This window comes from Micropterus dolomieu, linkage group LG02, assembly GCF_021292245.1.
Source record: "Micropterus dolomieu isolate WLL.071019.BEF.003 ecotype Adirondacks linkage group LG02, ASM2129224v1, whole genome shotgun sequence".
Lineage (NCBI taxonomy): Eukaryota > Metazoa > Chordata > Actinopteri > Centrarchiformes > Centrarchidae > Micropterus > Micropterus dolomieu.
The window spans coordinates 4,421,245-4,449,221 of NC_060151.1; the positions used below are offsets into that span (position 1 = coordinate 4,421,245).

General features: G+C 39.6%; 1 protein-coding gene across 3 annotated transcripts; it reads left to right on the forward strand.

The window, feature by feature from the left end:
• The first annotated feature begins 7,804 nt into the window (after positions 1–7,804).
• Positions 7,805–27,918, forward strand: LOC123983949 (cytosolic phospholipase A2 gamma-like). Of its 3 annotated transcripts, none has more exons than XM_046070420.1 (15): positions 7,805–7,923; positions 10,137–10,342; positions 10,661–10,771; positions 10,896–11,038; positions 12,113–12,299; positions 13,491–13,593; positions 13,817–13,957; positions 15,001–15,066; positions 15,257–15,406; positions 15,507–15,653; positions 17,703–17,786; positions 17,921–18,075; positions 18,194–18,365; positions 19,893–20,061; positions 27,751–27,918. In XM_046070420.1, the coding sequence occupies exons 2-15, from the start codon at positions 10,166–10,168 to the stop codon at positions 27,797–27,799; spliced, it is 1,854 nt and encodes a 617-aa protein (XP_045926376.1). In that variant the 5' UTR covers positions 7,805–7,923; positions 10,137–10,165; the 3' UTR covers positions 27,800–27,918. The 3 variants fall into 3 exon arrangements, with proteins under 3 accessions (XP_045926376.1, XP_045926395.1, XP_045926384.1); XM_046070439.1 differs by lacking the exon at positions 27,751–27,918 and adding an exon at positions 20,350–20,474; XM_046070428.1 differs by lacking the exon at positions 7,805–7,923 and having other exon boundaries at positions 10,128–10,342.
• Positions 27,919–27,977: the final 59 nt, after the last annotated feature.

The following is a 27,977-nucleotide window of genomic DNA, read 5'->3' on the forward strand; positions in this document are numbered from 1 at the left end:
GTCTCTAAGTGTTCTAAGGAAAAAAACTTGTCAGAGCCCGCTGATTTTAATTCAGTTGTTCAATATTTAATGTGCTGTGGTTGGATTTATCTTTGTGACGATGTGTCATCACAAAAATGAAAGCAATGAATAGAAGAAAAGAATCCTGAAAACATTTAAACAAAAACATTTAATAGAAGTAAAATTATAGCAACAGATCCCCTCACATATTTTTGTTTTTATATATGGGGGCCGACCAGGGTGTGATTCCCCTGGTCGGCCCCCAGAGATTTATTTGATCACAGTCAGTGAATGAGTGCTTGCACTATTTCACAGGTATATTACAGATATAGGTACAGACATATTAATATATATGCCCAAACAAAATCTAAATTCTGTCCTGGATGAACTGGGTAATACAGCAAAAAACAACAAAGCTATATATCAGGTTGTATTCCTATCATAGAACTCTAAATCTATTGCTGTACAGTACCATGAAATGTTGCAATATTGTACTCAGCTGAAAAAAACATCTCAAGTACAACTCATGATTATCTATTTGTGTATTTGATGTACAGCCACATGCAAATAAAAACATTTTCTATTTAAAAAAAATAGCTTATTGAGGTAGGCACAGATTTAGTTGGAAGGATGTACTCTGGGTGTTTTTTAGTTTTAAATGAGCCAATTGGAATTATCTTTCTTTTGTTGATATACCTATATATGTACATACACATATTTTTAAATGTTCCTATTTTGTGTTTTGAGTTTTGTTGATGGGACTAAATATAAAGGAGGTGACGGACTGTACGGCAAGTAGGTTTGGTCGCTCACACAGTGTCTAGGATACAACATGAATTGCCGATTGCTGAAATGCCAATATTTTCACTCTGTCCAGTCAATGTGCCTTGTCAACTTCATTCAACTAAAGCTGGGGTAGAGAATTTATTTCAGAAGCTTTTTTGTTGAATCTCTTGAAATCCCCTTTACATTCCGACAGCAACCAATAAATTAAAAGCTCTGCAGTCTTTACCACAGGATTTTGTGACACTATGGTGAGTGGACCTTGGCACTCTAGGGGGGTCCAGGGGCATAAACATTAAATTCACAGGCAACAGCTCTGGTGAACATTCTTGCAGTCACAAACTTTTGACATCTGTGGCATTGTGCTGTGTGATGGATGGATTTTTGAGTGGCCTTTTATTGTGGCCAGCCTAAGGTAAGGTGCAATCTCCATGCTGTCTGATCAGCATCTTGATATGCCACACCTGTGAGGTGGATGGATTATCTCGGCAAAGGAGAAGTGCTCACTAACACAGATTTTGGGAGATTTGTGAACAATATTTGAGAGAAATGGGCCTTTTGTGTACATAGAGAAAGTCTTAGGTCTTTGAGTTCAACTCATGATGAATGGGGGCAAAAACAAAAGTGTTGCGTTTATAATTTTGTTCAGTGTATATATAAAAATCCGGGAGTAGTACGCTCCCACATTTTTTTGGGTTCTGATGCCTATGTAACATTACAGTAACTTTTGTTCAACAGAGGAGAAATGGAAGAACAGAGTATGTCTGTCGCTTTTTATTTGTTAACATCTTGGCTTCGTCACTGGTTGTTGTGTAGTTCTAATACAGTAATGAAAGATGCGAGTGCAAAGATTTTGCAAGCGCAAGTTACGTCTACCCTGAGGGCTAAGCCCCCCCCTGTCTTTCAGTCCTAGTGACTTCCCTGACTATAACGTTATTTACACTTGATTATATATTATATATAGATTATATGTTACTTGTCATAAATGTAATAAGCCAATGGTAGATTCCTTAGTTACATGATGGAAGCTATTTAGCTTGTAAAACTTTAGCCATGGCTGTTATTGACGATTTAGTTGGAGTATTAATGGATTATATTTGGTAATAATTTCCCACACTGTAATTTGAGTAAAGTCGGCAGGGCTGTGCAAGATTATTGTCTGGAATAGGACACTTGGGAGAGAAAGGTACTTTTTATATTTGTCACAAGATGTTTATTTCTTTCAGTGATCGGTTCTTGTTGAGGTCCTGATGTCTCCATGTCTGCTACATACAGCTTACTAATAAGTAAGTATTGGCTATTGGACATTTTGTATAATTTATAATACAGAAATGTATTTATTCTAAAATTCTAATACATTTTGAGATACTGGAGTTTTGAGCTACATGAGCTGTAAATCGCAATCATCAAGATGAAAACAAAAAAAAGGGCTTGAAATGCTTCCCTTTGTGTAATGAATCTAGAATATATGATTCACTTTTTAAATTAAATTACATTAGAAAATTAACTCATCTGCGTTGTTTACTTTATATTTTTCATTACCTGAAACATTTATTACACATTTTCCTCCCAGAGTCACACTGCAGATCAGATGTCCCACCTGCACAAAGTAGTTATGAAACCACAATAGATGGTGTCATTTATTGTGACTACTCTAAAGTCTCAGTCTCAGTCTCCCCGCATCTATACCATATAAGCCATACAAGACCTTCTCAGAGGTCGCAATAAATGACACCTCCTACAGGGTTTCAAAACTATTCAGTGTGCAGATAATTCTTTGTTTTTCACAACAGAGTAACTTCTCAGTCAATGTCACAATTGTCTCTTAAAGAAATATCAAAATAAAACAGCATATAACATCAACCTTTAATTTTTTACCTTCTACTAATATATGCAAAAAACCTATAAATACCATTTTAATAGTTTCATTAACAGTTGTTAAATATCATATATTGTTAAGTTTAGATCACACTATTACCAAATAACATAGGGAACTGATGTATGAATGAAGAAGTGATTTTATTTTAGTCTGATCCACTTTATTTTATTAACAAAAGGTATTCCTAATGTACAAGCAATAATTTAAAATCATGTTTTGCATTCATGTAAACATCAATATTAAAAGGTTACAAATGTAAAAGTTGTTTTCTATGACTTGAAATAATGTGTTGTAATAGTTAGTATAATGATAGAACCAGTGGATAGGAACCTAGTGTCAAAATTTGAAGTATAGTGTTTAGGTTGTGGGGTAAAAGTTAAAAGAAAAGGCTAAACAAAGAAGTAAGTTGCAGGAGTGAAAAGAGACTGAAGAAGCTGGGACTGTAATTTCCTGTAGAGCTGGATGGTGCTTCATCTGAATCGGGTTCTGCAATCAGCTCCTCTGGGACCTGTAAAGACAAGATGGAAGTTACTGACAGTACACACAGTTTTTTCCCAACTGCCATAAACATATTGAACTCTGAGATTACCTCTGCAGGATAACCTCTCTGGAATGTTACAATAATTATGCTGGCAATGTGAAATACACTGTTTACTAATATGTGCAGCAGTATTAATCTTCCCGCTGGCCACTGTGCAGTAATAATCTATGCTCTATGTATATTTAAGATTTTATTTTATTTAAGATCTTATTTTATATTTATTATTTTTTTGGCGAATTCTAATCCCCCAAACAAACTCAGAAGTGCTATCAAACACCTAATAACTTTACCCAATTCAGGTACATCGTCGTAGTTAAAGCCCAGCTCCACGTCTTCACCACAGGGTGTTATGCAGAGTTCTGAGTGCATGCAGAGAATTGCCTGCAATTATGAGATAACACTCAGATATGCTGACAAAAAGGTGGATGTAAATCTTTGCAGGTAGCCTACAACATCTGTTCCGCCAAATAATGCATCCACCTCTAGGTTAGGCTGATTTATACTCCTGCGTAGGGTCTACGTGCGTAGCCTATGTAGGCTACCCACACAGCCATGCATTTATACTTGTGCGTAGTACGTAATTCTGCAATTACACCCCCAAACTCTAGTCGGCAGTAGCGCTACAGCGTCCACTGTGTTGACTTTTGCCGGCCAAGCAGGCTAACTTCCGGTTTAGCGCTCCACTAACATAAATGAGGGTAAAATTGTAAACGTGCGGCTGGTGTAGCCTTTTCAAATGTTGCCGACCGAATGGATCACATTCTGATAGTGAAACGAGTCATTTCGCTCGGGTTGTGACGGTCAAATATATTGATTCACTGTGTCACAGCCGCCACTAGTAAATGGTACTTCAAAGCACGGGGTACTTCCAGTCGGCTCAGAAGCATTACGAGGCTACCCAGCCGACCAATCACAGAGCCTCCGGTCCGCGTCGACTCGACGTGTAGTTATATTTTGAAAGAGGTGCACGTCAGGTGACGGCGTAGCCTCTGCGTAGTCCACGGCGTCACCTACGCAGTCGATTTGACGCAGAAGTATAAATTACGCTTAGGGTCCTTTTCCGGACGCTTTGCTGTGAACACTAATCAAACGCGGTTATCACCTCATTTTTCACTAAATCTTAAGGATTAAATAAATTATTAATGATTCCAAACATTTTTAAATATGTACTTTGAATCAATCATCCCACTGATGAACCCCACAAAGAATTGTTATTATTATCTGTATATAATAATGTTTAATAATTATCATTATTAAACAGTCAGCTTACTTGGCGCTGCATGGCTCTCCTCGGCGGGCAGGCAGGACGCTGCAGCTGCTCCCCCCTCCAGCAGGAGCTAGCTCAAATAGTGGCATCAGCAGCTACCAGTGGTATTTCCAGTGGCAACTTGACATGCCACAGGTTTTCCCTGAGTTGCCACAGCACCTTTCGCCGTTTATGTGGTATTTCTGATTGCAATCTAACGTTATGATGCCAGGGCACCTGCCATTGTTACGTTAGGTTGCCATCGAATTACTGAGAGATGGCGGTCAGTCTGTAACATTATGCAAGCACTAATGTTATACCAGGGTAAAGTTAGAAGAAACTAAATCTTTCAATAAATAAACGAGAGAAATATGTTAGCAACAGTAGTCGATTATGCAACATATAATATTGAGCATTTATTCATGTAAACAGCAAGAGTCTCGTTTAATGAGCGCATTGTTTGGTGCAATACAGTTGGTAATATAGTTAACCCAGGTAATTATTGTGTGTGCAGAGTTGTTACTGTTAGCACTATATTTTTAATTCTAAATTCATATGTAATATGGTTTTCATCATAATAGATCAGTCTGTTTAACCTTTCTACCAGCAGGTGGCAGTATTTAAATGAATTTGTGTCTTTGTTATCCAGGTTACTAGTCATGTTTCCATCTAATTGTCATGCGAATTTTAAGCATACTTTTGAAATGTTGCAAAGAAGAAAAAAGAGAGAAATTGCGAAAGATGTACATTTACATCAGCTGGTTTGGAGCAAATAACCCAGGCTACGGTAAGCGTAGTTACGTCAGTAGTTGATGTTACACATGGCTGTAATAAACAAGACGTATGGGTTCCAAACCAGAAACAAAACCAGCCGCATGGAACTGAGGGCCATTGATCTTAGAAAAATGGAGAGAGGTCCTCAGAAATGTGTTTCAAGCGGCCAAGCAGCTGCCAGGCATGTCTCCGCATGTTGTGGGAATATCTGGAGTTTTGCATGCCTGCCAAAAATTGCATCCACCTACAAATAGCCTAATGCTTTTTAACGCTATAATATCCTTTGTGGGGTTCATCAGTGGTGATAAATGATTTGAAGTATATATTTTATGAACATTTAGTCGTTAATATTTTATTATACTCAGTAGAAGTAGCATTCATTGAGATTCAGCAAAAATATGCGGTGATAACCCCGTTTGATCAGTGTGCAGAGCAAAGTATCTGAAAAGGACCTTTAAGAGGTGAATGCATTATTCGGCAGAACAGATGATGAAGGCTACCTGCCCAGATTTATATCCACCTCTCTTCTCAGCACAAATGAGCGTTACCAGCCGCGAGGTGCATGAAATTCTCAGCAGGCGTGCAGAACTCTGCACAACCGGGCAAGACGCCGACAGCAGAAACAGTTGATACAAGTTCGCTACGTCTGAACTTATTCAGAAAAAGTGTTTCCATCTCCCATTTAGCACATTAACTCTTTTCGACAAAGGCAAAAACCAGCTCAAGCGAGCGTAAAAACTTTTTTGGAAAATTAAGGATTTTTTTTTCTTCAAATTTTGCTGTTTCCATCAACCTTTTCTAAAGCGATGGGCCTACTTCAAAATGCGCATTAAAAAACGTTGATGGAAACACGGCTACTGATACAGATGTATTTATTGTTATTCATTTAATTAGTTTTTTATTATTAAGGCTTTATTTGCAACCTAGTTAACATCTTCATTCACCCTCAGCCCAGCGTTAAACCTTATGCCCTTCTGTTCTAACCTGTTTCTAACACTGCTGTCAGCTTCTTAGCAGCTCTGACAAGAAACTTACATCAGAAATGTTATAATATAGATCATCTTGCCAAAAGTATGATTTACTTTTACTAAGTATGAATCTTTCTGCTCCATATAGCCTACATTCCAGTGTGTGTAATATACAACACTCCCATTGTGCAATGCAAGTGAAGACAATTCATCCAAGTCTTAAACATTTATTGAAAATATAATGCACAGACATACTTTCAATGGCATTGAATGTTCAATCTATAGCTGCAGAACATTGACTGTGAAGCCATAAGGTAAGAACATTTTACGAGGTCCACAAGTCTGGCAGGTCTGTAGGAAGTCCAAAAACCATAGGTGTCACTGACACTGGGGACATGTCCCCACCATTTTTTGGAGTTGCTGATTTTGTCCCCTTCACTTTTTGAAAGCATAACTTGTTAAAAATGTTATGAAAAAAAATAGCTCGCAACCAGAAATGTTAAATGACAAATGAAAATGCTTTGAGAAAGGTTTAATTTCACAATAAGAAAACATGCAATGCAATGTAATATATACACATTTGTCTGTTCTTCCCTGTCATTCCTCCACTTCGTAGGAATTCACTACAGGGGCCAAAGGTCCAACTGGATTACAGCAGCTCAGCAGTCTGATGAGATCAGAAATGAGTTTTGTTATGTTGCTGTTAGTTTGACAACAACACTGAGGCTCCGGTAACCTGTTTCTCGTATGAATGTGTGTGAATGTTAGTTTCCGTTTGAGCACTTAGGCTCAGTGTTTGAATGTGTATGACTGGCGAATGCAGATGTAGTGTAAAAGCGCTTTGAGTGGTCGAAAAGACTAGAAAGGCGCTATACAAGTACAGAGCATTTACATTTACATTTAACTATAGAAGAAATAAATATGCATTGTCCAAAAAAAGTGACTTAAGCTAAAAAGCTACAAGCTGCTGATTGATACTGCATTATATTCATTATAGTTTTATATTTTGAATTGTCACCTGAATTTTGTTTCCCTTTATATAAATAAAGACACTTGTACCATACATTTGTGCATAATATTTCTCCAGAATGCAGGAATTTAGATGTTAAATACACAAAATGTCATATATCAAATTCAGCATTGAAGATTTCTTCCAAATAGTATTAAAATAACTTCTCATCTTGTTCTCTTGAACCCAATATTGTGCATTGTAAACCTCCTATCTGAACCCTTATGTCCCCACCACTCAACACAAAGTGACACCCTTGCCAACACATAATTAAATGATTCAAACCAACAGGCTGTCAACGCTGAGAATGTCTTCTTGGGACATCAGGTCTGTGAGACCTTATTACATATAAAATGTTCTAGCTGATTGTATGGCCAACTGTATTGCACCAAACAATGCGCTCATTAAACCTGACTAGTGCTGTTCACATGAATAAATGCACAGTATTATATATTGCATAATCACCTGCTGTTGCTAACATATTTCTCTCGTCCAGGTTTATTTATTGATAGATTTTTTCTCTTCTAACTTTACCCGTTATACCTGGTATAATGTTAGTGTTATGGCAGACTAGGTGAACAGACTCAAGAGGAGACTCAGGGCAGGTTTAAATCCAGGAATTTAAAGTTTATTGAAAAGGGGTGTGAGAGCGTGGCAGAGGGCAGACCAGGGAATAAGAGCCAGCGAGTGGATTTCCAGGCAGGCAGTGATCAGGGAGACAAGGTAAGTGATCTCACAAGAAACAAACAACAGAATATACGACTTGAGATTTGTAGGCTGCAGCGCAAATGACGATGCGATGAGTGAGGTGAAGAACCGGGTTGATATACGTCTCGGGTTACGTATGTAACCCTTGTTCCCCGAGAGCCGAAAGCCAATAGGATTGGAGTAGTTTCATTAATTTCATATTCGAGGGATATTCATATTCATTCCCCTTCGAGGGAACTCAAACTGCGTCGCTGACGACACTATGGGAACCTGCCCCAGCATGCAGTAACCCGTAGGCACGACTAAGAGGAGAGCGCTCGGGTGCCGGGGCGCAGAAGGAAGGTCCAGACTGTAAAACCGGATGAACGTGTGTGGAGTGGCCCAGCCAGCTGCCTCACACACATCCCGAAGAGAAGCCCCTGAGAGGAGGGCCCTAGAGGCCGCCATGCCTCTAGTAGAGTGGGCCCTCACAGCCATAGGTGAAGGCAAACCGCGCACCTGATAGGCCAGGGAAATAGTCTGAACTATCCAGTTGCTGATAGTGTGTTTAGAAGCGGGGAGCCCAGCCTTGGGGCACCCAAAACACACCAGCAACTGGTCTGCTTTCCTCCACCGGGAGGACCTCAGAGTGTAACACTCAGTGCTCTGACTGGGCAGAGCAGATGAAGTCTCCCGTCCTCCGCCATCACATGAGGTGGGGGATGAAACGCCTGCAGCACTGTGGACCCTGCCATACTGGACGGCATCTTAGGGATGTAGCACAGCCTAGGGGTGCAGGACAGCCTTGACCTTCCCTGGGGCAAACCGCCACCCTCCTCAGAGAGGTGATAGCTAGGAGAAAGGCCATCTTAAGGGTCAGGTGCTTGGCCTCAGCAAACTCCAGGGGTACGAAGGGGGCCACCGGAAATACACATAAACTGCGAATGGAGCCGTGGCATCTCAAGCTAAATCTGTGGCATTTCAGATTGCCACCGGAAATACCACTGGTAGCTGCCGATACCACTATTTGAGCTAGCCCCACTTTCGTGTCCCTCCGGTTATATAATAGTATACTGACTAGTTAACTTAGATAGATACTGATTAGTATCTATTTAACATTAAACAGGGACACCGTTACAGTAACATTGCCCATTTGCAAAGTTTAACGTTAATATTATGTCAGCTGAGAGCCGAGCCATTAACTTACTTTACAAATTGACACAGACGCCTTTTTATCAAAGTATCATCACCCTGGTTCTCTAATACGTTTTGGCGCCTCTCTTCTTGCTAACGTCTCTCTAACTCTTTAAACACTGGCCATTTAGCACACACTCCCATAAACTTATCATCGTTAGCACAGCTTGAGGACGCTGGTATCCAAGAGGGTCTAACTGCAGACCTCCACTATGGAGTCGCTTCCGGTGCAGCACAAATCCTTTCATGACTGGCTAGCCTCCAAACTCATAAAGAATTTTTTTCTTTCACATCTGTCCAATTAGGTGTAGTCCTAAATAATAAACAAATTGAATTTCTGATCAATAATATCATTATTATTATTAAATATTCACAAATATTGCTTTGTGAACCCCCACCCTCACCGTGACACAGCTCCTCAGATACTTGACTGTCTTGACTTTAACGATGATAGAGGAACATGTCATTTTGGTGGCGGTGATGAACTTCAGACACATGAGTTAAAGGTTTTGAGTGAGTGACGGCCTTTAGCAGGACAAATGAAGTGATGTGACTGCTCCTAATGTTTTTTTGTTTGGGCAGAGGTGGTCAGAGTAGCTGAAAAAACTGCACACAAGTAAAAGTAAAAGTTGTCATCAAATATTGATAGTTGATTGTAAAGAGGCAGGCAGCAAACAAGGGGACAGGGAAAGAGAAGGGCACGAGATGCAACATAGGCCCCCAGCTGGAACCAAACCAGGGACGCTGCAGTTAACCGTGGGAACGGAATTCTCTTCCTTATTCCTGCGATATTTACAATCTTGTTTTGTGCTTTGCGGTGCAGATAACTGCACTGTTAGAGTGATATGAAGGACATTTAGATGTACATGCTGTACTCAGGGAAAATGTGTGTCAAATGTTTGCCATTTGTTCTGTCACTGTATGATCTTTGGATGTATCTGTAGAATCAGCGTGATTCCAATTAGTCATGAAGATGTGTGATAGCAGGATATAAAATAGATGGGAGCTCAACTCACTGAGCCTTTTCACCCCTTTTTCATCTTACCTACCACCAGAATAATCAGTGCTCTGTCAACCTCCGACCATGCTGTGTGGCAAGGCCAGCTGGATTGCTGGGCTGCTCTATGCTTGTATTGTGATGTTAGGACCAATGGGACAACCTGTGGACAACAGCGAGGACATGTCAAGTGTCACTCCTCAGATGGAAGCGGGATCAAGTGAGGAGTTAACACCAGAGAAGAATTCAATATTCGCTCCCAAGGTGAGGGAATGAAGGAGATGTTTCAGTCCAGAATCTAAATTCAGTAATTGCAGTGTTCTACTGGGGGCTGCCACACTGAGCTTGTATATCACAGGTTTGCCTTCAACTGAGGAACTACTATATGAAAATGTTTGTCTGCGTAGTGTAAATGTGTAATTAGAATATTGTTTCTCAGCAGAACAACAGCTTACTTTGCAAAAACAGAAGTTGCAAATGTCCTTTAAAGTATATAAGCAACTAGTTTAATCACTATTATTATTATTATTGTTGTTGTGATTGAAATTATTGTTGTTATTATTATGTATGTGTGTGTTGCAGCAATATGTGCGTCAAATCCAGTCGTTATCTGCCAGGGAGCAGGAGTTTGTCCTGAAGAGGAAACAAGTAGCTCTGAAGTCACTCAACAGGCAGGGGATCAGTTGTACACTGGTATGCCTGAGGAATCATTACTCTTAAATACATGTCAGAAGTCAGCTTTCTTTTTCTTTCTTTCTCTCAGTTTTCATATATAATTACTTTGCATATACTCCCATTTCTTTCTGTTTCCTTCCAGGAATCCGTTCCTCACATCGCACTCATCGGGTCAGGTGGGGGACAGAGGGCGGCTGTGGGTCTAATGGGTTCTCTCTATCAGTTGGAAAAGGAAGGTCTGCTAGACATTCTGCTCTACCTGGGAGGAGTTTCTGGCTCTACCTGGTAAACACCTCTACGCACACATCCAGATTTATACGTACACTTCTTTGGAAAATTTGAAACATACAATATCTGCTTACTCTAACTTGGTCCTGCCTCTGTATGAGGCCTCTTGGTGCTTCATTTAGGATTATTGGACCTAATAGTTACAGGTAAAGCTGCTGCTTTGAGTTGAAACTTGATTATATTCTCCACCAGCAGCTACTGTGCTGTCATGTACCCATGTCCTTAACCCCTTAACACCTGAATTTTTTTACGATAAAAAAAAAAAAAAATAATATTTGTGTTTTCATTTGCTTTCAAGCTGATGTTAAATTAAGATTGATAAGAAGATTGTTAATTTGTCTTTAGAACATAGAAAATATATAAATTCAGGTATGTGTAGGTATGATGCAAATTAGCGACAACAGGCATAAATGAGAAACCAGGGCTTACAAAAGGTTCCTAGGTTCGTATCAAATATGCACCAACAGGCATTGAGGGAATCCATGTGCTATTTTGGCTTGCAGTCTGTAAGGATGAGGTATGAGGCGACAATCGGCGTCAAGGGGTTAAATTAACCTTCTACTTTATTTCACTACTGGCTACAATTTTGGTATTTTTGGGTAAAAGCTTTTATTAATGTTACTGCTTCCGTGCATCTTTAAAAGTGCAAAAAAACTGACAATGTGATGCTAATAGCTACATTTAATGGAAACGTTATTTCAATGGCGAGTGAAAAACCAAAGAAAAAGGAATAATTATGTCAATACTGCACATGTCAGGTCATTCTTTACCTTGGAAACAGCACATTGTGGGGAAAAAGAATCTTCACCTACAGCAAATTTTTGTAAATCTGCCACCGTTGAAAGTTGGAGCAACAGCAACAGTCAGTTCCTCTGAGTTGACTTTCTACTGAACTTATTCAAGCAAAAGTCAATACTAATAACCTTGTGTGCACTCTTAAGATAATTATCTTTCATCTTTTGACCTCCCTGCCCTGCCCTTAACCTCCAACCTTAAATGTTACTTTACTGGCATGCCTATAATTAAATACATTCTAAGTAAATATTAAATTAAGTTGTGTCTCTCTCTCAGGTCCATGTCCTTGCTGTACAGCGACCCACAGTGGAGCACCAACATGGACAGGGCAGTGTCCAGGCTGTCAGGTACTGAGGTTGATCTGGTGGAGGCTCTGGCCTGGTTGGACGAGAGGGCAAAGAAGGAGGACTTCTCTCTCTCTGATATCTGGGGGCTCATGACCTCTGTTGGGATCATGAAACAGGTACAGTACAATTGTACAGAGCAAACTGAAACAAAAGCAGCAGGGCTTACCCAGTAGCTTTATTCACCATCAATATGCTCCCACTAGCTCACATTTTGGAAAACAGCCAAGATATCCTACCATAATTATGCAGATGACACACAGATTTATATAGCAATAAATCCTTAAACACAATAGTAATATTATATAAACAATAAAGTGTAACTATAGTAATTTACACATTTGCACAGTGAGGATAAGAGTGTAAAGTAGAGTGGGCCCTCACAGCCATAGGTGAAGGCAAACCGCGCACCTGATAGGCCAGGGAAATAGCCTGAAATATCCAGTTGCTGATAGTGTGTTTAGAAGCGGGGAGCCCAGCCTTGGGGCACCCAAAACACACCAGCAACTGGTCTGCTTTCCTCCACCGGGAGGACCTCAGAGTGTAAATACTCAGTGCTCTGACTGGGCAGAGCAGATGAAGTCTCCCGTCCTCCGCCATCACATGAGGTGGGGGATGAAACGCCTGCAGCACTGTGGACCCTGCCATACTGGACGGCATCTTAGGGATGTAGCACAGCCTAGGGGTGCAGGACAGCCTTGACCTTCCCTGGGGCAAACCGCCACCCTCCTCAGAGAGGTGATAGCTAGGAGAAAGGCCATCTTAAGGGTCAGGTGCTTGGCCTCAGTAAACTCCAGGGGTACGAAGGGGGCCACCGGATATACACATAAACTGCGAATGGAGCCGTGGCATCTCAAGCTAAATCTGTGGCATTTCAGATTGCCACCGGAAATACCACTGGTAGCTGCCGATACCACTATTTGAGCTAGCCCCACTTTCGTGTCCCTCCGGTTATATAATAGTATACTGACTAGTTAACTTAGATAGATACTGATTAGTATCTATTTAACATTAAACAGGGACACCGTTACAGTAACATTGCCCATTTGCAAAGTTTAACGAGTGAAAAAACAAAGAAAAAGGAATAATTATGTCCATACTGCGCATGTCAGGTCATTCTTTACCTTGGAGATCTCTCTGTCTGTCACTGATACAAAGACTCCAGTCTGCAGTGCAGTTCATACTCCTCACTGATAAACAATACATGCAGTGTAACATTAGGCTTCATTATCAAAGATAGTTTTTATACCACATTGAGAACATAATAATTTCTACGTTCTCGGTTTCCTCATCTAAACCTTTTTTGGCAGTTTGACCCTCGACGTCTTTCTGAGGATGGCATAAACGCCTGGAATCCTTACCCCATCTTCAACACAGTCAACAAAAACTGCCTGTACGACGGCCCTGAAAAATGTATGGAACACAAACAACTACGCAGATAACCATACACACAACTCTCAAACTGTAAAAAATGTAAAGGGCTACAGACTGAACCTGTAGACAAGCACAGAGTTCAGATTCCCTTTGTTAACCAGAGCAGACACTTTAAATTATTTCTTGAAAATTTGAAAACTTATGACCCTGGAGTGTTTTCTAATATGTACTCTATCGCACTCTGTCTCTCTCTTTGGCTCAGCTAAATGGTTTGAGATGACTCCTCATGAGGCTGGCTTCACAGATCTGGGTCTCTTCATCAACACTTCTCTACTGGGCAGCAGAATCCATGAAGCAGATGCTGAAGGTGGAGGGTCAACGATGGACATGGTCAGGCTGCAAGGTATGTCTGGCTCTTCTATTTGCTACAAACACAAAATTGTAAAAACAAGTAAATGTGTCTACAGTCAGTTTAGAAAGGCCACAGTAGTGCTTTATTTTTAAATTATCTCAAGGTTACAACATTACGATATATTACAACATACAATCATATTTTCCAAGTATCATGTTATCTTTGTGTTTCAAAAACTAACCCTGATTATTTCATGAGAGTTATCTTTGCTTGGGCTTGAGACTATATATTTGTAACTGAAAGCCTGCATTACAGACCGGGGTTGTGCAGTTTGAGAGACATGGAAATTTAGCAGACAGGGAGAGTCTAATGAAAAACGTTGTCTAGTTGCAGGAGAAGCGTGAGATCCAGTGTTTACTTGGCAAATGCCAGGGAATAAAAGCTGCATCAGTTTTGACCATATCATTATATCATTATATCTGACCCTCACAGTCCTCCAGATCTAGTCCTCTATATTAGATCTAATAGACTGTTTTTTCCTCTGACAGCGAAGCAAAGTCAGTATCAAAGTTAATCTGGGGATTAGTTTAGTTTAGTAAGAATGGGAAGAAGGTGAAACCACTGGCCTCGCTTTTTCCAAAGGTAACAAAATCCACCTATCTGCATCTCTGAAGCTTACTTATTCCTGGTGTGCCCACCTTGAAAAAGTCCCGCACATATCTCCTGTAAAACCACAGCATTTTTTCAGTTCTGTTTTTGTACAGATGAAACAAATGAGATATAATGTGCTAATTTGTTAGCTTCATAGGTGTTGGTAGGTGGATTTTGTTAGCTTTGGACAGAGCGAGGCTTCCCGCTTCCCCCAGTTTATAGACTTTGTGCTAAGCTTAGCTAACCAACTGCTGGCAGTAGCTTCATTCCCCATAGATACTTGTGAGTGGTATCAATCTTTAATCTAAAATTTGGCAAAACATTCTTCTTTAGGCGTCATGAGTCAAAAAGGTTAAGAGGATGGACTCATTTCTCAAGTTTTAAGCTAAAATGTGTTTTCATCAGCGTTAAGTGGCATTTTTACAATCTGCTTTGTCATGCAGGTATCGAGGGCAGTGCTTTTGCAGATGAATACGGTCTGCTAAACTACGTGACTGGCTTGCTGAAAGGTAAAAAACTTGATTTGTCAAGTAATGGACAAAGTTGTGGCCGAACATTAAATGTAAATTGGATGTGGTGTTTCTCTGGACAGAAGGTACCAGGTTTATAGAGTAGTAGCTTGTAAAATACACTCTACATAAATACACTAATGCATGTTACGTGAATATAGGCATGTATATTTATATTTGTATGTCTCAGAACCACAGGAGGTCAGACGTTTCTGGTATGTCTTGGAATATTACATGCGTGAGTACCGCAGCCTTTTGAAGCTAACAGAGCTGATCAGACGAAACACAGAGGATCCTGCTGTTTTATCTGGGCTGGACAACCTGCAGAAAACACTTAAAGGTACTAATGATAGCAATGATGGTGATAATCGGAAATTTACAAAGGTTTTTATGGAAATCACAATGTTCACTCAACAACAAAAGCTCTTTCTGTTTTCCAGAAAAACTCAACTTAAACCCTATTGCATTACTTGGAAAGAAGAGCCCAGAACAACAAAAGCAGATCATTACGCAGTGGTTTCAGAAAAAGTTGGCACCCTTAAAGACTTTAGAACAGAGTCTGGATGAAGGACCAATCAAAGACAATGGTCAGTGCCAGGTTCTGTAACTATTGTCTATGCTGCTGAGCTCTGCAACCTGTTGACCAATACAATTGCTACTGTCCCACAGTATTATTGCAGAGAAAATACTTTCACTAAATGGGGGACCATGCCACAGTTTTTTTTTAAACTTACCTAAAGTTGCTATGGCTAACGTGTTAGCAAACCACATTGAACCACAGTACCCTTGAAAGCAGGACCCTTTTGGATGCTTGGGGACAATGGAACAAGCTGTAAACACAAAATTTACATTACTGTCACCTTATACAGTTGTAACGGCTAACAGTTGTCTATTTACATGTCCATCAGACATAGAGTAACATCATCATTCATTTGGAATCATGTCTCTTTCAACCTGGCAATTCTTAGCTCAATTCTTAACTCCTGATGATATAATCTGGCTTTTTAGCTGCTAGATGCTTCACTATGTTTGTCAGCTAGGTGCTAATTTCAGTCTGTCTACTGTTAGGTGCTGGGCAGTTAGTGTACTGTGGGTTTTACATTGAATAAAGCTGCATGCTGCTGCTTGAAACAAAGTTTATGAGAGTGGTGACAGTAAACCAAAACATAAAAATTTTGGGCAGTAAATCCAAAACATCAACAAAATCTTAACAAATCTGCAAAGTTGGTGATAATACTCATTGGGTTTGTCACTGTGTGACCACTTCCACATTATACAGTCATTTGATCTGTGGTGAATACACTAAGAGTCCTCAGTAATATTACTCTTAAAAGAGGTGGTATTATGCTTTTAGGTTTTTTCCCTTTAAACCTAGGTACTGCGCATGTGCAACTCCAAACAAAGAGGTGCTGCAGCAATGTGCTGTATGACATAAATAAGGTGTTTTTTTTAAGTAAACCATGTAAACCTATTCGTGTACTCCCCCTAAATATATTTATAAATCCGAAAATGAGTATAATATGACCACAGCCACGCCAGCAGCACTGTGAGGCTTTGAGGAAAATGCTAACATCAGCATGCTCACAATAGCAATGGTCATCATGCTGTGGCTAAGCAGGTGCTGCAACACATTTTCACTCCCAACTCGTCACATATTGACCCCTTGCCGTCGCTTTTTAATGCCCTGGATATTGCCATGTTCAGCATCTTAGTTTTGCAAGATACCATGCTAAAATTTGCTAATTAGCACTGAACATAAAATTCAGCGTACGTCGATGGGACTGCCAAAATATTGGACCCTTAAAGATTTGACCTGTTGATTGAGCAAGGTTAAAGGTGAAGCTAGAAGTCAGGTGATCACTGAAGTAATTAGGATACATTCTCTGCAACCCATAAATGTCTTTACAAAATGATGTGCCAATCTATCAAGTAGACGGTGAGATATTTTGCGAAAATGTGAAAATTTTTATCTGTTTGCAATACAGGAAAAGTCAGGGGATCCTGAATGTACACAATGTCATGGCAATTCATCTAATAGCTGTTGGGAGATTTCAATCTGGACCAGAGTGGTGGACTAGCTGACATTGCCATCTACTAGCATGACCCCAGCATGGCTAAAAATATTGATTAATGCAGCTTTAACTGGCATAATGAAGTTTATTATATGTATTCGCTTCTAAAATATTTAGATTTTGCAACTTAATGGGTTTGTGGTACATTGGATTAGATTTTGTTGCAAAGCACTAGTCAACATCATTTTTCAACAATATTCTTAGCTTTTATCCTAAACATGATGCAAGATACTCCTACAATACTTTCTACTGGATATCAGAACTACAGGAGACTTTTATTTTAAGCGCCTTAAAATAAAACATCCTCAACACACTAGTCAGGTCACTGTGGTATTCATTCTACTTGAATGACTGCACTACACTCCACAAACATGACTCCAAATGAATGCTTATGTTAGATTAATAGGCAGATGTTTTCTCGCAAGTTCCCCATAGCAGTTGTATATGGTGATAATAAGTCAGTGTTGAGTTTACAGCTTATTTTGCAAGTAGCAAAAAATCGATAATGCAGCTTTAAGTTCTGTACAGTGACTCGCTTCATTTGGGCATGCTGTGTTTCCCCAGTTCCTTTGATGATCCAGAAAGTCTTCGCTCTGATTGTGAAATGGGAATGGGGAACAACCAAAAACCTCTTCTACCAATACCCAGGTAAATCACTGTCACTACGCTTAATACCTAGTACATGTATTACATTTACAGTCGTGTGATTTGCCGGACGCATGGTGAAAAACAACTCAATGAATACAAATAGTTGCTGTATTTTCATTTGTGTTGCTGAAAAGATGCTGCGGTGCCATCTTGCATCACACTTAAGGAGAACCTGCAGCTGATCGATGCTGTTGTGATGCTCAACGTCCCCTACCCTCCCTTCCTGGGAGACAAGAGAGACGTAGACCTCGTTATTGCTCCGGACTACGGGAGTGATGACACATTCAAGGTGAGGCGTTTGTAAAGTGAGCGTCCATGGTAATTGATGTGTGTGTTATATATCAATGGAGACCCAGGCATGTGTTAAAAATGATGAAATAAATGATCTGAAACTGTTCTTTGCACAGAGTCTGACTCTTGCCAGAGACTACGCAGCCACGGTGAAGAAGCCTTTCCCAGAGATAGACGACAAAATCCTGGAGGAGAGAGACTGGCCAAAGGACTGCTACGTTTTTGAGGGAAAAGAGAAAGAGCCCTCAATCATTTACATGCCGCTGTTCAACAGAAAAAACTGCAAAGGTCTGTTACACCCACATCACAAAACGCTCATGTCATATACAGACATGGACAAAATTGTTGCTACCCTTCCATTAAAGAAAGAAAAACCCACAATGGTCCCTGAAATAACTTGAAACTGACAAAAGTAATATTAAACTAAAATGTACTGAAAATTGACTGATGAAAATCAGACATTGCTTTTGAATTGTGGTTACGAGGGACTGTAGCCAACCTCCCTGGACGTGGACGCAAGAGGAAAACTGGTAACCATTCGTATTTTCCGTCTCTTCGATTTGTCATCAAAGAGTCCAGAACAGCTTTCACAGACATTAGAGGTGAACTCCAAGGTACACCAGTGTCAGATTGCACCATCTGTCACTGTTTGAGCCAAAGTGGACTTAATGGAAGACGACCGAGGAGGACACCACTGTTGAAAGCAAATCATAAGAAAGACTGACTGGAATTTTCCAAAATGCATATTGACAAGTCACAAAGCTTCTGGGAGAATGTCCTCTATGTTCGCAGACGCAAAAATGAAGCATACAAAGAAAAGAACACCGTACCTACTGTGAAGCATGGAGGAGGCTCGGTTATGTTTTGGGGCTGCTTTGCTGCTTCTGGCGCAGGGTGTCTTGAATCTGTAACAGGTACTATAAAATCTCAAGACTATCAAGGCTTTTTGGAGCGAAATGTGCTGCTCAGTGTCAGGAAGCTTGGTCTTTCGCAAAACTAATATGAAGTAATGAGAATACCTCCACCCCTCAAAAGATGTCTTTAGGAGCTCTACCATTTCTGCGTCCTCATGAACTGGCCCTAAAGTCAAAGGTGAGTTTGGAAACGCAAATTGTCACGCAAACACACACAAAAAGGGATGTTTGATTTATTTTGCATTATGACGTGATGGGTTTGTGGTACATTGGATTGGATTTTGTTGCAAAATACTAGTCAATAAGTAACTGTAATGTGATTACTGAAGTTATCAACAGTAATGTGTTACATTACTGCGTTACAGACAAAAGTAAGTTGATTACAGTGACGCGTTACTTTGTTCCTTTGCAACGTGTTTACCTCCAACACTGGTCGCAGGTCATGGGTCCTCCAACAGGATAATGACCCAAAATACAGCTAAAAACACCCAAGAAAAGCCAAGAGCAGAACACTGGACTATTCTGAAGTGGCCTTCTATGAGCCCTGATATAAATCCTATTCTGGGAAAGGAGCTGAAACATGCAGTCTGGAGAAGGCACCCCTCTAACCTGAAACAGCTGGAGCAGTTTGCTTATGAGGACTGGGCCAAAATACCTGTTGACAAATGCAGATTGCAGTGACCGCCTCAAAAGGTTGTGCAACAAAACATTAGGTTGTTTTTGAAATGATTCTGTTAAACCACAATTATTCATTTTCAGTACATTTAATTTATTATTACCTTTGTCAGTTTCAAGTTATTTCAGGGACCATTGTGGTTTTTTCTTGCTTTAACGGAAGGGTAGCAACAATTTTGTCCGCATCTGTATGTTCATGATCATCAATGGTTAAATTCTGGTCCAGATGCGGAGGAGTTCAAAGCAAAGACGGAGGAGTTCTCCACCTTCCACCCTCCGTTCAGCCCAGAGAAGATTCAGTCCCTGTTGGAGATAGCGAAAGCCAACATAAAGAACAACAAGGAAACTCTGCTGAGGGAGATTAACAAGGCTGTCCTCCGCCGACGCAGCAAGAGGTAGGATGGTGTGAGTGTGTGTGTGGAGGGTGGACGGACAGATGGATAAGTGTGTAGACTCACATTTTTTTATGAATGAGCAAAACTGAATAAATGAACTAACAATGTAATTTGTAATTTCTTTCTCACCCATTGTTTTTTCTTCTCCTTCTTATCCATGCTTCTTCTTCTTCTCATTCCTCCTCTCATCATTTCCTTTTTTCCACATCTCCTTATTCTCCGCCTTCCTTCCTTTCTTCCTTCCTCTTATTCTTTCCTGTCTCCCTTCCTCTCTCCCTTCTTCTCCAGCTATTACAACAGGTCTTCAGCAGAATCTGACTTCTAAACTTAAACTAGAATCAGCGTCACACAATCTCGAGAAATCTATCAGAGAAAAACTGTATATTTACAATTGTTTGTATTTTATTTCTCCACTAATCAAACACTATGTTAACTTGTTACTTCGTTAATCAGACTTGTTTGGTTTGAATTTGGATGTAGTACCTTAAATAAAACACTAGAGGTCTGTCTACGTTCACCATGTTTTAATTGCATCAGTAAGTGTTCCTGCATTGCTTCCATTGCTGGAGTGGCTATTTATGGTTCTCCATATTACAACCATGTTCCCGCTCATTTTAGGAAATTGTAATTCATTTGATTTAGAAGTGCTGAACTCAGAATAGCAATCACATGTTTTAAATGATGTTTTTAATCTAACAAAATGGTTCTCCAGAGTTAAGACTGTTCTGGATTGAATGTAATGAATGAAATGTTACTCTTACTGAAACCGTAACACTGATTGTAACATAATAGAAGGCCACTGGCTGCTCTTTAACAAACTAACTACAGTAAGTATTCATATTTTATTTTTGCCTGGAAACAAAATCTGAATCTGCTTGCACTAAGTGGTGCGAACATAAAAGGTTTCTAGTTCTATAAATACTTCTTTAAGAGTAATAGTTCAACATTTTGGGATATATGCTTATTTGTTGGAGTCAGCTGATTTATTTTTATTTTTCAGTTTAAAGGAGGGGAAATATGCTTAAATTATCACAGCACAAATATGCTTCATTTATTACAGCAAAACAGCGAAAGCCTTTAAGTTCAACTCTGGTAACTGTAGACCATCTGTGGTCCATGTTTGGATTAACACAGGCCCTCAGGCCAGCCATTAGCAATTATGGACAAGGGGACAACATTTTTCAAACTGGGCCCCTCATCGACACCCACTCCAGCACCACCTCCACACACCCACCCTTAGTTCTAATACAAACACAGGCAATTTCAAAGAAGCTTTTGGCCATTAGCCTTATAGTGACGCAGATGGAGTCCCTAACAACCATTTCCACATGCAGTGTTATAGACTCATCCAGGCAATGCTCGCATACATATTCAATTACTCAGTTTGATTATAAAGCACAAAAGGTCAATGCAGTTTTTTTTAATCTTTCAAAATGTACTGTGATGGTTATGTTCCTCCTAACTTAAAACAAGACAAGGAGAGAAAAAAGCCATTCGATGCTTGAGCGATTAGAGAAAAGTCAAATCACACATTGAAGAAATTACTGCAAAGCATTAAATCACAAAATCAAATTATGAGTGACCATATAAACATACTTCATCTGTCAAATACAATCTTGAGCGCTAGATTAATCAAAGTATTGGTCAAATTGTGCACAAAACTGATATACTGTATAGAGTATATGGCATATATTATGTATAGCTTATTATATTTTAACTATATTTGCAGCTGTATCCTATGACCTGTGATGTGCTGCTGACTAATGTTTACTGTAGGTCAGTTTTCTTGAGGCTGTTATAGGGGGAACTTGTGGGTGTTAGTAATCTTTATTAATAAGGGAAACACAAAATTCAAGTGGCAGGTGAGGATTATATATGAGTATAATAGAACATAATGCAGTAAAGCTCTCAGGCAGTCTGTGTTGCTTTTATATATGTTTCTCCTGTAGATAAACCTTTACCAGGTAGTTTATGTGTCATTATACAACACAAGGTTGTAGAAATAAACAAAAGTTTGTAGTCCCTTCATGCTACACACAGAATTTAACAGATTAATAGATTAATAGATTCATATTTGAATACACATTAAACGTGTGTAAAAATATTTTCTCATGTAATATAATCTGTGCTGAGTCAGCACACACGTATGATTTAGTCTTCCCTCCTCTTTTGCCTTTGTTTGGGGAAGTAACCTCTTTAAATTTGTCTCTGGCACCTTTTCTCTCCTCAATGATAAATTAATTAATTTTAATTCAGTGATAAACTCCTGGACTTTAATAGCTCCTGTGTTTAATCTGCTCATGTTCAAAACTTTCTGCTTATTCAGAATCTCTCCAACATATCTGTGTTCTCTGACATATCCAGAAAAAAGTCTTAATATTACGAGAATGACATCATCGATTATGAGAATTCATTATTTTTTTAAACAGTCTACAATCTGCTGTGCTTAAGCCTGTGCTGTTGCTCTGCTGATTTGGCCCCTTCAGACCGTCTGCAGACACAGAACCATTTGGGACTGTAGGCCTACTACTAGATGAGAGGAGGTGGCCAGGGCCGATTTTTTGTCCCAGTCCAGCTCTGGAGGTGGATAAACGAAACTTATTGAAAACACTTCTGATCAGGCAGAAATCTCACCACAAATGTTCACTTCAGCACCTCAGATAAAATGCAGCTCATAGTCCCCAACAGAGCAAATACGTCTCAGATTTTAGATGTTTATTTTGCAAAACTATTTCAATTATTTAGACGCCGGTGTCGCATCAGCTGGGTGTAGTTACTCGTCCCAACCTGTTATTATCAGTTATGTATTAGTTTTTCACTGCGTGAGATAATTGATGTGTAGCGTGAGAGCGTGTGAAAAATGTCAAAACACTTCTGGTGTTACATTACTTAAAGGTTAAGCAAGCTAAAGCTTTGCCTGTCTGCCTCATTGTTAGCTCCTGTCATGTCACCTTCACCTGTCATACAGGCTACATGGTACTTAACACTTTTTTGGCCAGATATTTGGCCAGTATCTCCCTATGATTCTGTTTTTCTCAGTGTGTTTTGGCATTTCTTTTTTTGGGCCCCTGACAGTCTTCAGTGTTCACTTAAAGCGAAGAAAGTATGAAATATGATAACGATAATAATACATTTATTTATCCTGTAAATGCATCTAAAAAGCTTTGTTATTCATATAAAACAGTAAGTAGACCTGTTGTACTTGATCCCATTTAATGGTCACCCATAGACCCTTGCATGGCCCTCCCTGTGCCTTGGGCCGTGGTCATCTGTACCCTTTGAGCCACCCTGACAGCGGGCCTTCCTCTGAGCCAGGAACATTGAAGTAACAGAGCCTGAACATGTCTGTGTGAAATGCCACAGCCTGCATGCTAATGTTCTTGCATTTATTTGCAGGATTTCTGTATGAAAGCGGCTGTGTTTGCGGGTTATACTCGCTCAGTTCAAGCGAGCTCATGAGCACACACCTGGTTGCAATCTTAAAACTGCACCGCTAGTGGCTGCTGAAAACTACATATTACACCTTTAGATAACCTTTTGTAGGTGACTTACATTAGTTTCATCACGTGACTTCCATAATATCCCTATTTTAACCCAAACCACAATCTTCTCCTAAACCGAACCAAGTAGCCTAGTTTTGTTGCCTAAACCTAAACAAACCACAACCATTTCACAACTTTTACCACATGTTAAATGTCATGTGACTTAGATCACGTGACTTATGTAATGTACTCATGGTCTGGTAGGCCTATATTATTGGTCTGTCTATTTTCTCCAAAGTAAGGTCCCATCGTGGTCCATCGGAAGTGGAGGGACTTTGTCTCTTCCATGCCTGTATGTGTCATAGTAACTCTCAGTTTGCTATTTCTTGTGATGTATAACCAATCAGATAGTGCTGTGGGTGGGACATGTGGGTGACTACAGTCAGAGAGAGGTGGCTTCATCAGAACCAAACTAGCACATTTTAAAATTTCGTTTTGTTAGATGCAAACAGATTTAAAAAATAACGATTCTGATAACTATAAAAATGCTTTATTCAGAGCCGATCGACCCCTACTTTTCATGTTGGTTTTTATTTTAATAGAGCATTCAGTGCAATTCTGCACATATGTGTGGACTGAAAATAGCATAAAGCTCTTAACAAAGTAAAACTCATTTATCTGGTGGGTGAAGTAATGCTCTACTTGAGGGGGCACAAATTGTAAGTAATGGTAAACGGACTGGCTTCTTCCTGTCCAGTCTTATTACTCCATGCTCCACGTATTTTGGGGGAGTAGGAGGGAGGCCTGAAGGGAGGGGATGAGATTTTTTCAGTTGGATACTTTCAAAATCTAGCTGTGTCTTGCATGTTTCTCCAGTGTTGCCAGCCCTGGCTTTAACGTGTGTAATTTCACACATGAAGACTCCTGGCTGATGTCATGTTTTTTGACTTGTAAAGTGAGCAGAGACTCTGTGATGTGCGGTTTAAATAAACTGAAGATGAAGTTAATGCTGAGGTACTGTTGTTATTTTCTGATAAGTATGATTCACTTCTTTACTTGATGGGATAGAAAAATAGTAGCTAATATAGTAGTATTCATTAATTATTTCTTACATGCCATTTAGGAAGGAATGAATTGTTCCATGTCTAAATCTTTATCTGTTCATTATTCAGCATCTACTAGTTAGCTGTTCATCCGGTTATTCTTGATTTGATCCTTTGATTTGTTCATTGAGTCGTTCCTACTCAGGATGCTGTGGACCAGTTATGTTCTTTATTATCTCATTTCCCTCCAACAAGCCCTCTCCAGCCTTCTCTTTACTATTCCTGCAGCCCAGTCTGGCACATGAATGATGTACCAGCTGTAACAGATAGAGATGCTCTACTATCATGTTATCACCACTGGTATTAAAGGCCACTTTTCTCCCTGCCTCTCCACTCCCCGCAGCATCATCACCGTCACAGAGCTCCACACAGTTGTCTTTGTCTCTATCTTTTCTGTCCAAGTGATGTCAGTGGCTCGAGATGTCCTGTAGATAACCAACAGGCTTTGCAAGCTAGTGAGGTCGGGAGGATAGGGGGCAAAGGTCAAAATCTAAACCACCATCTGCCCCCTGCAGGAAGTGACTCAAGCCTAAACCTGACCCCTAAACTATTATGTGGTATTGTGTATCTCTATCTCTGTCTCTGTGTCTGATAAACCATTCGGTTCTTTGTCTGCCAAATGAGTAAATGTTGTATTGTCCTCCTTAGCCATTAGCAAATGACTGTGGGAACTGCCAGCTTACACTACAAGGGAGGACTAAGATGAATGGGGAAAGAGTCCAATATTTCAACAATTGAGATTATATACAGTACAATATCTATGGTATAGTACTTTGGATGTAGTAACAATGGTACAATCTGAAGTGCAGTGGACTGATGAATGAAAGGAATTTATTACAGCTGCACTGATGAGTTCTTTTATATTAATAGTGTGTAAAAGAATGACTATATATGATGCTCTTTTTGTTTGTTTGTTCTTTTGGCCTGCAGCTCCACTGTTTTGGATCACTCTCACTGTAAATGTAGTGGAGCATTAAGTAGCTAAGGAGTCAGATATTTTTGCTCAGGGGTTGGTGGAAACCAAAACAGAGCTTAAAGGAGGGTGAATATCAGACTTGGATTTATCAGGTGGACACAAACACAACTCAAAATGAATGCTGATGTTGCTCTGTATCTGCTGGATGTTTAAATAGGCAACTGTTGGCTAACATGCACACCGCACCTTTATAAGGTGATAAAATGTCAAGGATGTATGTACAGCTTGCTCCCAAGCATCCAAAAATAAACAAATCAAATTACTGATGCAACTTTAAAGAATCATTTAATTGTGGTTTAACTGACACATTAATACAGGATGAATTATTCCCAGGGAATGTGATTTATGAAGGGACTTTCCCCTATTTGTCTAAATTGAGTCTGTCCTGACCATGAGTCAACCAGCCATCTTCTGCAGTTTGAAGCAAACTTAGCGCCATTACTTTATGAATGTGAACATGTATCAATGCCTGAGTTGAAAAACAAGCATTTTAATTTTCAGACACAAGGGTTTTCCTTTTTTGGATTCATTATATTATCAGATTATTGCTTAGCTAAATGCTTTCCACACTAAACGTTTAGCAAGTAAGCAAGTGACTTATGTAGCTGATTCAAAACAGTTGGTACAAAGTACTTTTTGAACATAATGCTGTGTTTTTTTAAGTGAACAGATGAATTTTGAAGGCAAGAGCCAGTGATGCATGAATCATTTAACAGTAGCTGAGCCAAAAAAAAAGAAGAACAGTTAATTTGGAGAAAATTATATCACATTTGGCAGTTTTAAAAGATAATCAGAGTTACTGCTGCATGCATTCTGTAATTGAATAAGATATCAAAACAATGAATTTATAGCCAAGGAAAATCATTCATTCTACTTCTATGAGAACTGGGCCTTTGAGCATACTATACTAAAGGCCCAGACAGAGAACAGGTCATTTAGCATTATAGCTTCACTATGCACTTTATTATACCACTAACATTCTTTCTATCATGATGTGTAATTGATCGCTTCATCCTGTAGGGTCAGGAGCAGGCTTTACACTTTGAGTCCTGTTCATTGTAGTATTGCATGGACATAAAAACTAGTATGACCACGTCATTTTGTAAATGATGTTTCTGTCTAACTTATATGTGCGTACATGGAAAAAATATGTGTAGTAATTAGAGAAAGTATTTAGTGGTGAAAAGTAATTTTACGAACAGCATTTTGATCAAGTATTATATACATATATCTGTATATATAATCTACTAACGTGTCTTTACGTGTCATATATTAGAAAGTTAATTTTGTGTTGGGGAACCCTTTTTAAGTGACTGATGCTAAATCTCCACTTAGTAAACACATGATAACTCATATGATAATTAGACTCGAATTTTAACTTGATGGTGCAACAAGCTCCTGGTCATGGCATCTAACATATTCACAAGCAAAAATGTAAGTGCGATAGAATGTGAGAATGGAATAAAGTAATAAGTGTATGAAAATATAACAGATTTATTATTTCTATCAGTTGTTAGATATAACAGTACTTAATTGTTTGCACACATCACTTCAGCATCTAAGTGTGTTACAGCTCAGCACCAATTAACCAGGACTGACGTGTTCTCTTGCCATGCTCTTGTGATTCAGGTCCATGTGGAGGTCGGTTCTTGTTGAAGAGTGGCTTTACATGCAGTGTGTAAAGGCACCTAACTCAGTGACCTTATTGCAGAGCCTGGAGGCAATACACTCACACACACACTCACAGACACACACATGCACATCTTGGAGTCATGTTGCCTGATGTCATCTCCAATCACTACATTCTCCTACTGTGTTTTTGTTTTTTTATCCTCCACCAAACACCCCACCACACACACACACCGCTGTCTCTTTGTATCACTTATTCTGTTTTAACTCTTGTTTTTCTCTCCAGCCTCCGTTGGTCATGTTTTTTTTCTGCGCACTAGTCTGATTTGCACACATTTCTATCATTTCTTAAACCTGCAATGTTGTATTCTTACCCTCTTAAATAGCTTTGATATAAAAAAATATGTCCCTTACAGGTACAGTTGAGATGACACAAAATACACGACAATTTCAACATGTTGTTGTCAAGTCTTTATTTACGTCTTGATCTCTTTGACAGTACATTTCCTATGAAGAAAGGCACCATCATTTCAAAGACAGCCTATTGACTGGGCAAACAGCTGCCACAGATGATCAAGGTAGCCCTGCATGGACACGGTTGTCATTCATCGGCCAGCGAGTTGACAGCATCACCAACCCACCGACAGCGATGAATGTGAACCGGAAACCTGCAGCGGTAGAGGACTATTCCATGGTAAGTAGATAAGTAGATAAGGAAGGAATAGC